We start from the raw sequence: 13,800 nt of genomic DNA, 5'->3' as shown, positions 1-13,800 counted from the left end.
CAGTCATGATCAAAGAATGTGTGACAATAATGTGGTTTTCTGGAAGAAAGATTTTTTTCTTTTAACTTATAACAACAGTAACATCATCTTCTGCTGAGAAGATAACTCAATATGGAATAATATGGAATTTTCAGTCCCTTTTTGAAAGGGACTGAAAATAGAGGGCATGTTCCTCCCATATTGGCTTCTCTTCATTTGCTCCCTGTTAAATTAAAATCATTCTCACAGACAAAGTCATGAATAATCAGCCCTCATCTTACCTTAAAGACCCCATAGTACTGTATCACCTATATCAAAGCAACATCAACATGGATGGCAGGACCCAAGCAGAACATTGCTGAAAGCATCACACTGCCACTGTTGGCTTGCCTTCTTCCCATAGTGTATCCTGGTGCCAGGTTTTCCATTGATAAGGGATACCACATGGACCTGGCCATCCACTTACAAGAAAACATGATTAATCAGACCAGGGCACCTTCTTCCATTGCTCCATGGTCCAGTTCTGATGTAAACATGCCCAATGTCGGTGCTTTCGGTGTTGAAAGGTCTGCAGCTCCATACGCAATAAACTGTGATGTCACACAACTTGGCCCATGTCAAACTCGCCAAAATCCTTACGCCCGCTCATTTTTCCTGTTTCTAGCACATCACTTCCTCCCTAATATATCCCACCCACTAACAGGTGCCATGATGAAGAGAAAATCAGTGTAATTCACTTCACCTGCCATAATGTTATGTCTGATCAGTGTATCCTGTGTACATGAAAACATTTTACTGTTAAGTAGGATATACTGCTGTTTTTGTTGGAAACGAGAGATTTTTACTGTCAGTTCACTCTGACAATCACTCAGTATTTCTACTGTAGAATAGAGCCGCTACTGTGACTGTCCATTTACTACAAACTGCTATCACAGGTGTTATCACGGGTTAGAGAGACAAATAATTGTGTTTTGTCAAAGAGACATCAGCTGCACTTTTCTAAAGACAGATCCACTACATGGAGGGAAGAAAATATTCTAATCATGGCTTAACTGTCTGTTGTCTTTAGGCTCAGATGGTGGTGACTTATTTATATAGCACATCTTTATAACACTGCCCTCATCTGGTCATTTTAAAAGGCTATATCCCTCCCATTCACACATTTCTGCTTTATTTGCATCCATGTCATCAGCAGACAGAGGCATGAAGAGACTTAAATAATCTCACTGGACTGCATGATAAATCCCATTTTATTTTCTGAGCGGATTGTACAGTTATTCAGTGTTGTTGGAAAACAGTTTAATGGTCTCTGTATCAAAAAAAAAACAAAAAAAAATACCATTACTACTAGGAGATAATATCTGAGAAATACTTTAGAATTAAAACATGTCAGTGTTGCATGTCAGTAGTTTACAATACAAAGTAAATCAAATCTACACAATTGATCTATACAATAGCAGCCACCTATGGCATATACAAAGTACCATAAAACAGCCAGGAAAATAAAAATATGTACATTTTCATGCTGTGAATAATTCAGTTATAGACATAGTTTAATTAGAGGTTCCAAAACTTTATAGTTTTCGATATACCTGATTAAGGAACATAAGGTGCCTTATTAAAAATGATCTAGGGATATGTCCCATGAGAATCAACTACATGATCAGCAAAGTACAGTAAAATGCACACGTTATGATATTATGTGTCACTGTCAGTAAGTATCAATATGTTGTTGATTCAAACAAAGTGGCGACTCAGTTGTAAATAAGTCTTTCACATTTTGTCTGAGCCTTTCATTATTTTAGGTGTTCGATGATTTCAGTAGTAAGGCAGGTGCTGTGTGGCACCTTTGGGTACACTCAAATAAACAGTTTTTAAACTAGTCAGTTTAGTGGTACCATCAACAGTGCTAATATGAACTGCTTTGTGTGCACAGTCTTTCTGTTCTGGAAGAAAGGGAGAATATATTCATGAAGGCATCGGGAAGAGATTTACCCCCTTCAAGGTCAGTGTCTGAGTCCCCAATACAACGGGGATGTTCGCACGTGGCGCTCGCCCTTTTTAGTGTTGGCACCGTGCGCCTCTAACATGGATGCACCGACAAACTCCTCCTTTCCTGAATTCCACAGTGTCAGATCTGCCTTAGACCTCACTGTGGGTGAACAGATGTGGCTCCTTAAGTCCTTGTTCCATTTAGTGACGCCGTCTTCAGCAGGTTAGCAGGCATGGATTTTAAAAAAAGATATACATACATAAAATGGACCAAAGGGGACCACATATTCAGTTCGTAGTGAGAAGGGGGAGGTGGGGGTTTGTACCGCCTCGTTCCCCCCAGTTTAAGTGCTATACTGGTCGGCACGGAGAACTAAGGCCGATGAAACCTGGAGGAAAGAGAGGAAAAGTCAAGAGGTCAGTCTAGACGCTACACTCAAAAATAGCAAATAGCACATAAAGAATTGATGTGCTGAATAAAGCTGAAAAACAGCTGGGATGAATGTTTAATGAGAGCTATATGTGAGCCTGACCGGGTATAGATCCTGCTCTCTTCGTGGACCTCCATCTCTGAACTCTTGAATTCGTTGAGCTCCTTGCGGATAGCAGCCTGAGAAGAGGAGGAGACATGAAAGAGAGAGCGCTTCAGTGGGAACGGCTTTTATCCGTTTACAGTAGAGCACAGGAGAAGAAAGGCAGCAACGGATCAAAGCTTCATGTATTTTGATGATTCCTCAACTCTTAATGCTCCACAAACAACACAAACACACACACACACACACACTTTTCGAACAAACTCAATCTGTATTTGATATCATGCCATATTCCAGTTTCCCCTCTCTCCCTAACAAGCTTCACTTGGCTCGGTAATTCACCTGGTAAGTCTAAACCCAGCCATTATGCAGTACCTGTGCTGCATTCCAGGGATCCTTCTTTGATACCAAATCTGCCTGGAATGCAAATCCTCAGAGTGGTAAAATACTTGCAATGTTTAAGCTACCCACTGCTGAGAAGCTCCAAACCACAGGAGGCCTGTTATGATAAAGAGATGCGTTAGAAGGTGAAGTCTCTCACCTTATCAGCAGGTGTTAGCTTCGTCCACGGCTTGTCTGCTCTGCGATCGTAGTCCTCAGCGTGGGTGCTTTCGACGTACTCATGGAAACGCAGGATCTTCCTGGCTTGAAGCTCGGCCACTGTGGGTCTCTGAGACAGCTGATGGTAGAATGGACAAGGCTGCTGTCAGTTTCTTGTTCACAACAACAGCAGCAACAGAAACAAGCTCTCACATTAAAGTCATTAAAGTCACTTTATTGTATCCTAACCTTTCTGGTGAGCCTCCGCTTGATCTCGCTTCTCTCCAGCCGTCGGTCCACTTCGTTCTTGGCTGTGGGGAGGAGAGCACATTCCATGAGAGAGGGAAACGCTACAGATAGATTTCACCTGAGCTGCTGTCGGCACGGTGCCCTCACTGGAATCTTTAATCACTGCCTGGCTCTGCACAAGGCACTGCATTGTTTTTAGCACGTTGAGGAGCATCAGTTCTGTAGAGTCATCTGAGGACAAGCGAGCTGCAGCGGGGCAGAATGAATCCTTGAAAACTTGCTGACAGATTCTGAGAAGTATCAAACCTGGAATCGCACTCAGCATCACAGTGATGCTGCATCAGTGATCTACCACAGATAATCTGCTCCTCATAGTTTTGAACTTTCCGTTCTTGTGTTTTAACATGTAAGCAATGGTTTCTTATTTCAGAAACCTGGGTTATATATTTGGTAATTCAGGCAAAAAATATAGAAGTGTTGAAATACTTGAGGGTAGCGGCTGACCTCAGTTTGTCCATCGGAGGGCACTCACTCTACAACATCCCTGTTGGGAACAACCACCACAGGTTTGGGCCTGTACTGAGTTCACTAGGCTCCGGGCATCGTTCCACTCTCTGGGTTCATTTAAGCTAACAGTGGTGATCAGGACAAGCAGTCACACAGAGGTATGAAGTTAACCCAGGGTTTCCCCTACACGTTCACACGAAGCCGTGGTGATGGTAGCATCTGACCAATCTTTCACGGATCCTATAGCTCGTCTTCCACAGGACAGGACTCCTGTGAGTGCTGCAGCTCGCCAACATAAGAGTGAGTGAATCTAGATAACAAAAAGATACCCTAGGAATACTGACGTTGCTTCACAGTACAGGCCTCTGATCTGAGCAGAGTGGAAAAAAAGTATTTACTTGTAAACTTGTGACAATAAGAGCAGATTATTTTAAACTGCAGTATCATCTTATTGTAGTTAAGGACTCATAAATATCTCAGTTTGTTTCGTTTGTCTGAAATTTTTTTTAATTTTTTTTTTTTAAATCAACAAATACCAGTATGTATGCTGGTTACAGAACATTGGTTTTCCAGCACCAGCAGTTGAAAGTCCATCACTTTGATTTCAGGTTAATGGTTAAAAGGAATAACACACTGTGTACAGCTTCTGGAATTGTGCTGTGCAGCTATACTGCACACGTTTCAGTTACTTCACTACTGCATGCGATTTCTCTCCCACCGCACAGATTCTGGATAACGAGGACAGAGTGTATTAAATTCTAAACAAAGAGTGGGGATTTGTACACAGCCCTTGGTAAGCTTGTTCAAATTTGTACTGCAGCCCAGAGATTCAGGAACTACACAGGAGAAGGCATCAACCACAGAATGATGGGCTAATAACAGACAGGACAGCAATGCTCCATCTACATTTTCATCTGAACTGAACGCAAAATGTTATTTTTGTGAAGTAAACAGAGGGGAAAAACATAAATACAAATCAGAATTTAATTTATTTCCATCACATGCGGCAGCAACCCGAGGTCCTTAATAAGTTCAGTGTCTGCTGTGAGGCCTGAATTTGAATACCTCCGACAGTCTCTTAACTAAAGCAGAGCAGCAGCACTGACAGAGCTGCCTGGTGACTGACCATGAGACAGATGGACTTGATATAGTAAATGTAGTGGCTGTGACTCATTAATCGCACGTGTTTGCTGCCATGTCTGGAAGGCAATGAGTAATTTAGACTCAACATCAATATGGACAACAAGCAGACGTGCAGAGTTGAAGAGCCTAAAGGAACATTGGATAAATAACTGATTCAGACTCTCTAACGTGCACTGGTGTATTTATTCAAGTCACACACAAACTTGTAATGAAGTGCTCTCAGACCCAATAATGTCCAGACTGCTGTGTGTTTAGTGACACCCGTGGTGCCTGAGGCAAAAAGGAAAAACATTTTACAGATGAGTGAATGACTAATGCTCTCTATTGATTTCAAAGATGAGAAAATAGAAAGTGGGCTTCTTAACATTACAGCGCCGACGAATGAGATGCGAGTAAACACACAGCTGAATGGAGACGTGAAGGATGGAGAGAGCAATAAATGGAGGAATAGGCTCACCTGGAAGGATGTTCCTCTGCTCCAGCTCTTTTGCTGTGGGTCTCTGACTCAGCCGCCTGAGGGAAGACAATATTTCAGACAGAGCATATTTTTCTTTGGCTTCATTAGATAAATAGTGAAGAGTAGACAGGAAAGTGAGAGAGGGTGTGTATTGAAGAAGAAAGGGAAGTGCTGCAGATATCGATCTCACTCTACTTTTTTGAGTTTGCTGCATGTTAATGTGAAGCCAACTAAAAAATAAAACTATTCAGGCCCCATTTTTTCCCCAAAACTGTCTTAACTTTACTCTCGGTGCCTAAAAAAAAACCTTTACCGTGTCAGTGTGGTCCCGATCTTGTTCCTCAGTTCCTCCCACTGCTCCTTATTGTTCCAGCTCATGCCATCATTGTTATCCTGAGTCTCCTTCTCTCGCTCTTGTCGCTCCAGTTTCAGCGCCAGCGTGTCCTTCCTCTTCACTCGACTCGCCAGCCCACCTGTTACACACAAGAGGCATGTTTATATATCCAACAACAACATGCCTACACCTGAATCATCTTTACACAGCTGAACATGGACATTTCAAAGAAGCTAATAAAGACCAAGTGCTTAAAGCTATAGTTAGTAAGAGCTCAGAGCCAGTATCCTCGGTGTGAGAAGCAAAAGGATCAAAGCAGTTTCAAGGAAAATTATGGAGACCAGTTTCGCCAAAAAGATAAAAGGATCCATTTCCAATTACCTGGTGAATTTATGAACATGCTGGAAATCTCTGCAAGCAACAGATGATTTTTTCAGTTTTTACAATTAATCATATTTTTTTTTTATTGTCAAAATATATATATATTTTTTTACATTCTGTCAAAGTTCTTAGAAAGAAAATCTGAATCGACAAAACTATGATTTTCCCCCAAAAAAGAAAGAAAAGAAATCTGAATCAGTGAAGAAAACTGTTATTGGTCCATCTGTACTGTAAGACATGAAGAAAAATCCAGTAACTTCTTCATGTTTCCTCAAATACAGTCAAGGTTGAAGCTGTCTTTAGAGGAAAAGCAAAAGCAGCAGAGACACCTCAGGACATCTGACAACTAGAAATATGGACTAATGAGTAAGAATGCGGGAATTCTGGTTATAGTTGTAGCTTATTTTTTTTAAAGAGGAAAAAAAAATAACTGGATGGTAACCGTGTGTGGTTAACACAGTGGATAGATGGAGAAGCCGTGGAAAATTTATTCAGAATTCAAGGAAACATCTAACCACATTTAATAGCTGGTTTGACCTTAATGAGATCATCATTATTTTTAAAGCAGGAAACTGTGCTGGTGTGGTGAGTTAGAGTGAAAGCAAAGCAGCCAATCACAGCTCCATGTATGTAAAAAGTCCTTGAAGACCACTAGAATAAACTGTGTGCAAAGCAAAGCATTCAGAAGAGAATATTAAAGGAAAAAAAAGACAGAGACTTTGCTTCATGTACACTTTCTTCTTATGATTTTTCAAAGTCTTGATGTCTTTAGAATTGTTGTTGCCCGTAGAAAGTAAAAATAATGAACAGCCCTTTAGGCCTCTGGCAGGTGGTGTCCAGAAAAATCTACAAAGTGAGACAATTTTTTCCCAAAGAACAGAGCATCACGAGGAAAGAAACTGGCAGATCGTTATTGACAGTCTTATGTAAATTAGGAGACCCACAGTCTTCCATCACTTTGAATGTTTTCAGTTATTATGCTTGAGGAACATTGAAACCATAAACCTGACAGCTTTAAGATGTCAGTGCTTTAGGAAGTATTTCCCATTACACTGATATTTTAAGTATTACATATCACATCCTTTGCTTTTATTGAAAACAACAATTTCCTGAAATGAGAGACACTAATTTGGCTGTGAGCTGAGGTGAAAACTATTTTCTATTCATCTTAATGTACTTAAAGATAAGTGGGATTTTTTAAATGTCACTTTACAAGTGGAACTTACTTGGAGGGCCTTCCTCGTCTTCATCACTTTCTTCGTCTTCTCTGTACAGGATGGGGCCATCTGAGTCCGACTCCTCCTCGCTGTCTCCAGGGCCTCCACCCTCAGGGATGACGGACACTCTGGGGTCTCCAATCAAACCTCTCCTGCTGCGGGGCTCCAGCTCCGGCTGGTTGGACGGCTTAGGGGTAAGTTTGCGCATCTCCTCTTCAATGTCAAAGTCATCGTCTTCTGGCCTGTGAAGGAACACAGCAGCTGTTAAAGAGCAATAAGCCCACCCTGTCACAAACCCGCACATTGCATTTGGGAGCAACTGGGTGGGGTGCCATTATAAAATATTCGCTGTGAATTTGAAAACTACTTCTGCTTGAAATGCCCATCCCTGGTGCACAGCTGAGGCAATAAAACAGAGGTTGTTTGCCTCCATCAAACAACATCTGTTTGTACCGATTTGTATAGAAGACTCAAAGGCGTTTAATTTTGATATAACAGTTTAGCCACACTATGTTTGCAGCAGCTCATTCAAACTTTGAACAGTTTTATTATTATGATGTGGTTTAAGCACATTAACCCACATCAAACTATTCTGTCATGAAGCTACTGTTTCCAAAATAAAGCCAAATGTGCCTCTTGATTTGTTATGCATCTGCATATTCCAAATAGATAAATAAAAATAAAACCTGTGCCTACCCAGTGTTGGTCACTATATAATGAGCGCATAATGTGAAGCATATGGAGCACTTACAGCCTAAGTGGTTCGATGGTGATGGGGAGAGAGTGCCGTGAGTTAAGCCCCACTTCTGTGGGGATCGCTGGTGGTACCTCAAACAGCAGTGAGTGGGCTCTATGGGAACCGTCTGGGTTTGGCTGAGGTGCACCAGGACTGGCCAGAGCCCTAGAGATGCGAACATGTAGAGGGAGGAGTGGAGGCTGGCTGGGTGGCTCGGTGGTTGGGCTCGGCGGGTTAATTTGCGTCGTGGGGATGGGACCTGTGGAGGGGATGCTGGGTGGCTGGAGCGACTGAACCCTGGGGGGAGATGGAGGTATGTGGGTGGGCGGTAAAAGCAGAGGCTCAGTGGAGGTCTCAGGAACTGCTCCATTTGTCTTCTCCTCTGTGTTATTTCCTTTCAGGACAGCAGGGGGCACCAGAACAGGGGCAGGGGAGGGCTCACGGGTGGCAGACTCTGGGGTCTGACTGGGAGGAGAAGGATCCACAGAAAGGTGCTTGATGACAGGGGTTGTCCTCTTTGGTGGGTTTGGCGGAGAGCGTTTGGTTGGTACCGGGACAACACCTACACCAGAGCCAGCCTGTGAAAGCTCTGCTGTTAAAAAGAGAATCAACAACAAGTCAGTACCTGTTATAAAGCATGATGACAACATATACAACCTATCATGAGCAGGTGAAGGCGCACATTCAATCTGTAAATGAGTATGGTTAGTTTTATTAACAAAAATGAACAAAAAGCAAATCTGTCATTTTTAGTGAGGGAGAGATGTTCCTGTTAATGCAGAGCTGGCTGCTGAGTCAGTGGAGGGTAACACAGGTATTAGCTGTATCAGCAGGCTTTTAATGAACATTCCAGTGTGATGAACACGCTCAGAGCATTTTGAGAATTAAATGCCCACCACATTTCCATGCAGAGCTTTTTTGCCATACATTAGCTGAGCTAAAAAACAGCTCCAACCGCTACAAAAACACATGCAATGGAGGTCTGGGGTTAAATGAAGGTGAGGTATTCCCTGTTGTATGAAGTTTGTGGCTCTATTCCACCTCTCTCCAGGCTTTACTACAACAGACCGGGATTGTGGCGCCCCTCTGGGTACCTGAGCAGCACTGGCCAGCCCTGTGACGCAGGTACAAGGGTAGAGAAAAGTAGAGGCCGAGCTCACTCTGGCGTCTCCAGCTGGTCCAGTAACAAGGCTGTCTGACCTTAGAGCCCCTGTTCAACGTGGAAGCTGGCAAAAATGAGTGGAGATGTCAGGGATAGGGCTGGGTTTACATTCCAAGTTGGGAGATGAATACGAGAGGGAGGGGGTTCAGATAATGGTTTCTTGGCTTTACTTTGCCAGAAGCAGAGTGTACATCCATCATTACACAGTAAACAACTTCTGTGGAAAAATATCTCAGAGCAAAAGATAAGCACTTTCCTCATTGCATTAAAAAAAAAAAAAAAACACTAAAGTGTGGTGTGGTAGACATTCCTGACAGTTCAGGGAATTAAATCACAGGGAAATGATGTTTCTTCTCATTTTGGCTGGCCCATCAGCAGCAGCTACAATCACATATACATATCAGCTGGACTCAATAATAATAATATTATCATCATCATCATCATCAGCCTTTTTTATTGCAGGTCTAAATTAAAACCCCAAATGTAAATATCAGTCTCAAATGCACAATACTGGTCATTAAATGATTTACACATCACACAGCATAGTTTTTAATATAACACAGCCTTAAAAAGTAGGAACAAAGCATCACAGAGGGAACAGAAATGAAAACTGAAAACAGAAGATGAGACCTTTTCTTTATCACAATCATATACTGCAGTAACGTGCAACGCTTGACAAAAGGCAGTGGAATGTGTCACTGCCACAGAGAATCAGCAAGTTTCAGATACAGTGCTGTAAACAGGAGCAGCTGTGGCATGCTGGGACAAAGAGATAAATACTAAAAGCCAATCCTTTTTTTTTTTTTTTTTTTTCTTTCCATAAATCTGCCTTGTGGTGCAATACTACTAATGCTGCATAAAAGGAGCAAGCTCGTGCGTGTCTCCTCGACTGAGTGGCGGAAACACCGAAACTTCACAACTGGTGACATACTGGAAAGCACACACATCAGTGACATCCGTGAACAAGTACAGATATTCTGTATATCAGGATTACATCATGTTCAAATGGTGAAGTAAAAGCAGCACATTTACAACTTCAAATCCACTAAAGAGCAATTCTACTACTGTGAGCTTTTAATAAGGTCTGAAACACCTGTATCTAAGTCACAATTTATTTTTAATTGCATATATCACTACGTGAACTATCTTAATTGCCCCTTGGGGACAAATGAAGTCTTTCTGATTCTGAACTATATGAGCCCTTTGGCCAATAACAAAAGCTGACTGTAGTAAGGGTTTAGCAAACATGGAGGTTTGGGTTAGAGCATGCCTCACCAAAGAGAGAAATTAGCTGGAAACGGTTGAAGTCATCAGTCTACATTCAGCCCATTGAAAATGTCTATAAATGGAGACAACTTAGTTCTGTGGTCATTCTCTTATAAGTGGGATGAAGCACAAAGCTGATCTGTGACCTCAGAACAGACCAGCAGCTCAGAACAACAACTAAAGATGTAAAGGAAGTTAACTAACATGTCTGTTCATGACTGTATGCAGATCACTGATCAGGCATTGTTTTGTGTTTGTGTGATCTTGAATGTCAAAGTCAAGCTGGTAACAAGAATGACCTTGACAAACAACAGTCAGTGTTTGGATGAGCATGTGATTACTATGAGACAGTTTTCCTTATTTGTAGCTCTCTGTTGCAGCAAGATGTTTGGTTCTAGGCTGGCCTGGCTAAGTGCTTAGCTAACCTTTTCTGTAAGGACCAAAACAGAAAGAAAGAAAGACAAGGGGGGAAAAAAGCACTTCTATCTACTTATATGGACTATTTTCTATGGACTATTTTTACTTGCACATTACTTTTCTCAGTTTATACATATATTTAAAAAAAATACCTATACTTTAATCTTAATAACTGTACAGTACTCTGTTATTGTAACTATTTTCCATGATGTAAATATTTTCTTCTGTAAACGTTGTGTATGTTTCTGTTCTGTTTGTATATGTGCTTTTATTCTGCTGCTGTTACAACCAAATTTCTCCTTGTGGGACAATTAAAGGATTATTCTATTCAATTCTTTCAGATAGAATCACAATGTCTTTGAATTCTCTAATAGTCAAACCTGCAAGATCTAAATATGAAACAAAGTCATAATCACGCTGTTATTCATATACAAGTCACTGAACAAGGCCTTTTTCACAGCATCTATTTTAACGTGAACTACAGTTGTAATAATGACTTTAATGACAGATCGGTTCTATGAAGGCAGAGCCTTTACTATGGTAAATAGTATTTACCTAATGTTCCATGTAAATATGATGGATTAAACAAAGACTTTGCAAACATTTCCTTTCTAACAGCAAAAAAACCCCAGACTTGGGCCCTGTCTATTCCAAGTAACTAAAAGTGTCCAGCACCATGTATTTGCTGAAGTCTGTAGAAAGACTTATCTGGTCATGTATAACATACCTTTCCCATAAACAACAGGGGAAAAACTCTGAAACACTCACTGATCTCCAGAGTTTGACCTGTGACCTAAGGAACAATGTCCACCTGCACCTGCTTTTCTATTAGAAAATTTTTCCATTATTCTATTTTTCCACCAGAAGTACCACTACTACAGTCAGCGACACTTTAAACCCAGCACTGAAATGTCATTTAATAGCCTCTTTTTCTAAAAACCAAAACATCTTCCCTCTGTCGTCTTTGTACTTGCTCCTAAAAAGGCCATTTTGGGATTTCGTTTGATGAATCCTGTAAAAACAAACAATGTAAAACAGCAGAAGCAGGCAACAAACTCACCAAGCAGTGCAGGGTTGCTGTTGCGGTTGGTGGGTTTGGGTGGGGGGACAGGAGGTTGTTTGGCATGGGGAGGAATGGGGGGCGGTGTGTCAGAGTCAGTTGAGGAAGCAGCAATGAGGGAAGGTCGGGAAGCGTCATCTATAATTAGGGACACCGTCCTTGGGGGTTTGGCTATAGATACAGCAGCAGAGGAGGAGGAAGACGAAGACGAAGAGGATGAAGACGAGGAGGGGGTCGGACTACTGGTGGACTCATAGATAGGACTAGCGAGGAACTTGGGGGGGAGCAAAGCTTGTTTGGGTGGGAGAGGCAACTGCTGTGAGTCCTGTGTTGGAGGAGTGTCAGGGGTGAAGCGGACACCAGCAGACTCTACAGAGGGGGTAGACACACACACACACACACACACACACACACACACACACACACACACACACACATTAAAGACAAGGTCACAATAAGGTGCTGCATAAACACAAAATGCTGCTGCATAAACAGGAAACATGAAAGGGAACGCTGAAGGAGAAGCTGATGCCCGAGTCAGGCTTATAAAATAATAGAGCTTAACCAGAGGGAGGGCAACTCAGATCAAGGTTCTGCAATTATTAGAGGATGAGAGGCAACGTGAATCACATGATGTAAAAATCACACACAGCAGACGAGGAGGAGGATCAAAGATGCACAGAGGGGTCTTAATGATTTGTTTTCCCGCTTTTCGTGTTCACCTAGATTCATGTATCTAAGCTCAGCATTTACCGGTTCATCTTCATTAGCCCATCAAAATAAGGGTTTAGTCATTTACTAAAAATGCCTTTGCAACACCATCAGGACACTGATTAGCAGCGGTTTCATCATAGCTAAGCATCCATTGATTAAGAAAACAGGCACAGACACAAGGAATTACATCGCAGATTCAAATTGGTTTCATCAACTAAACAGGTAAACAACAGATACGACAGCAAATTTGAATTGCCATCGTATCTGTTGGTCGATAACAAAATATCAACCAACAGATAATTTAACTTGCAGACAAAAATGCTTAGATTACAATAAACTGCCTTGGTAGTAGTCCACTTGAAACATTTAAGTCACTACAAGCTTAGTAAGTAACTCCTTTTCCCTACATGAAATGCAGATACAGTGGCTCTGGAAGTGCCACTACACTGATGCAGAAGCAAAAGTTGTTTAAGATGAAATAAGGCAAAATCATTGTTCTTACACAATATGGGAAACTTGCGGCTTGTGAAATCCAAACATGTGCTACACACACTACTGGCTCCCAACAACTACTCACTCACAGGCCTACAGGAGTTATTCAATTTAAAAAAATTAATTAAAAAAAATCTGTGCCTACAACGTGAATCAGCTGTCTTTTGTACAATAACTTTTAAAAAAAAGGCAGGCAAGACTTCATCAGAAAGCTGAGCACCTGTACTGCAAAACTGCACAATTTCAGGATGTATTTTTGATAATTCACTGCAGACAACTTCAAAAGGTGCATTGTGGGTAAACCTTTCATGATCAGATCACTGTGTGCTGGCTCATGTCCAGAGTGACTGCTCTTTACTTGACACAGAAAGCTCAAGCACATCAGTGCCGTCACATTTTCATGAAATCACAATTATCAAAGATGGCCATGTTGCTCATAACATGACAAAAGGTTTAAATTAAACCTGCAAACCACACCTTAGTATATTTTGTGTTGAATTGTGGTTTTCATTCCTTGAGCAAGTAGAAGGTCAAATTAACATTTGGTGAATATGTAAGAAATATATTTTGACACAAAAGGAAGCTGAAAGATGAGACTGGTATCAAAAAGTAAGTTAAAAG

The 13,800-nt window shown here is 41.4% G+C and overlaps 1 protein-coding gene across 9 annotated transcripts in view; it reads right to left on the bottom strand.

The window, feature by feature from the left end:
• Positions 1-1,211: 1,211 nt before the first annotated feature.
• The window catches only part of phactr4a (phosphatase and actin regulator 4a), a 37,217-nt gene continuing 24,628 nt past the window's right edge, over positions 1,212-13,800 (bottom strand). For 5 of the 9 annotated variants that reach the window (XM_040020687.1, XM_040020689.1, XM_040020688.1 and 2 more), the window contains 10 exons: positions 11,974-12,342; positions 9,163-9,294; positions 8,084-8,660; positions 7,342-7,574; positions 5,714-5,873; positions 5,401-5,456; positions 3,294-3,355; positions 3,046-3,183; positions 2,505-2,581; positions 1,212-2,360 (listed from right to left, as the gene is read on the bottom strand). In XM_040020687.1, the coding sequence (XP_039876621.1) occupies positions 2,345-2,360; positions 2,505-2,581; positions 3,046-3,183; positions 3,294-3,355; positions 5,401-5,456; positions 5,714-5,873; positions 7,342-7,574; positions 8,084-8,660; positions 9,163-9,294; positions 11,974-12,342 (1,820 nt within the window). In that variant the 3' untranslated portion in view covers positions 1,212-2,344. The remainder of the gene's footprint in view (positions 2,361-2,504; positions 2,582-3,045; positions 3,184-3,293; positions 3,356-5,400; positions 5,457-5,713; positions 5,874-7,341; positions 7,575-8,083; positions 8,661-9,162; positions 9,295-11,973; positions 12,343-13,800) is intronic. The other 4 variants (XM_040020685.1, XM_040020692.1, XM_040020690.1 and 1 more) reach the window with 4 other exon arrangements.

Source organism: Simochromis diagramma, unplaced genomic scaffold (assembly GCF_900408965.1).
Source record: "Simochromis diagramma unplaced genomic scaffold, fSimDia1.1 OVJJ01000753.1, whole genome shotgun sequence".
In the NCBI taxonomy this organism is placed as follows: domain Eukaryota; kingdom Metazoa; phylum Chordata; class Actinopteri; order Cichliformes; family Cichlidae; genus Simochromis; species Simochromis diagramma.
The sequence above is the reverse complement of the archived record's forward strand: the minus strand, read 5'-3'. Positions and strand labels throughout refer to the sequence as shown.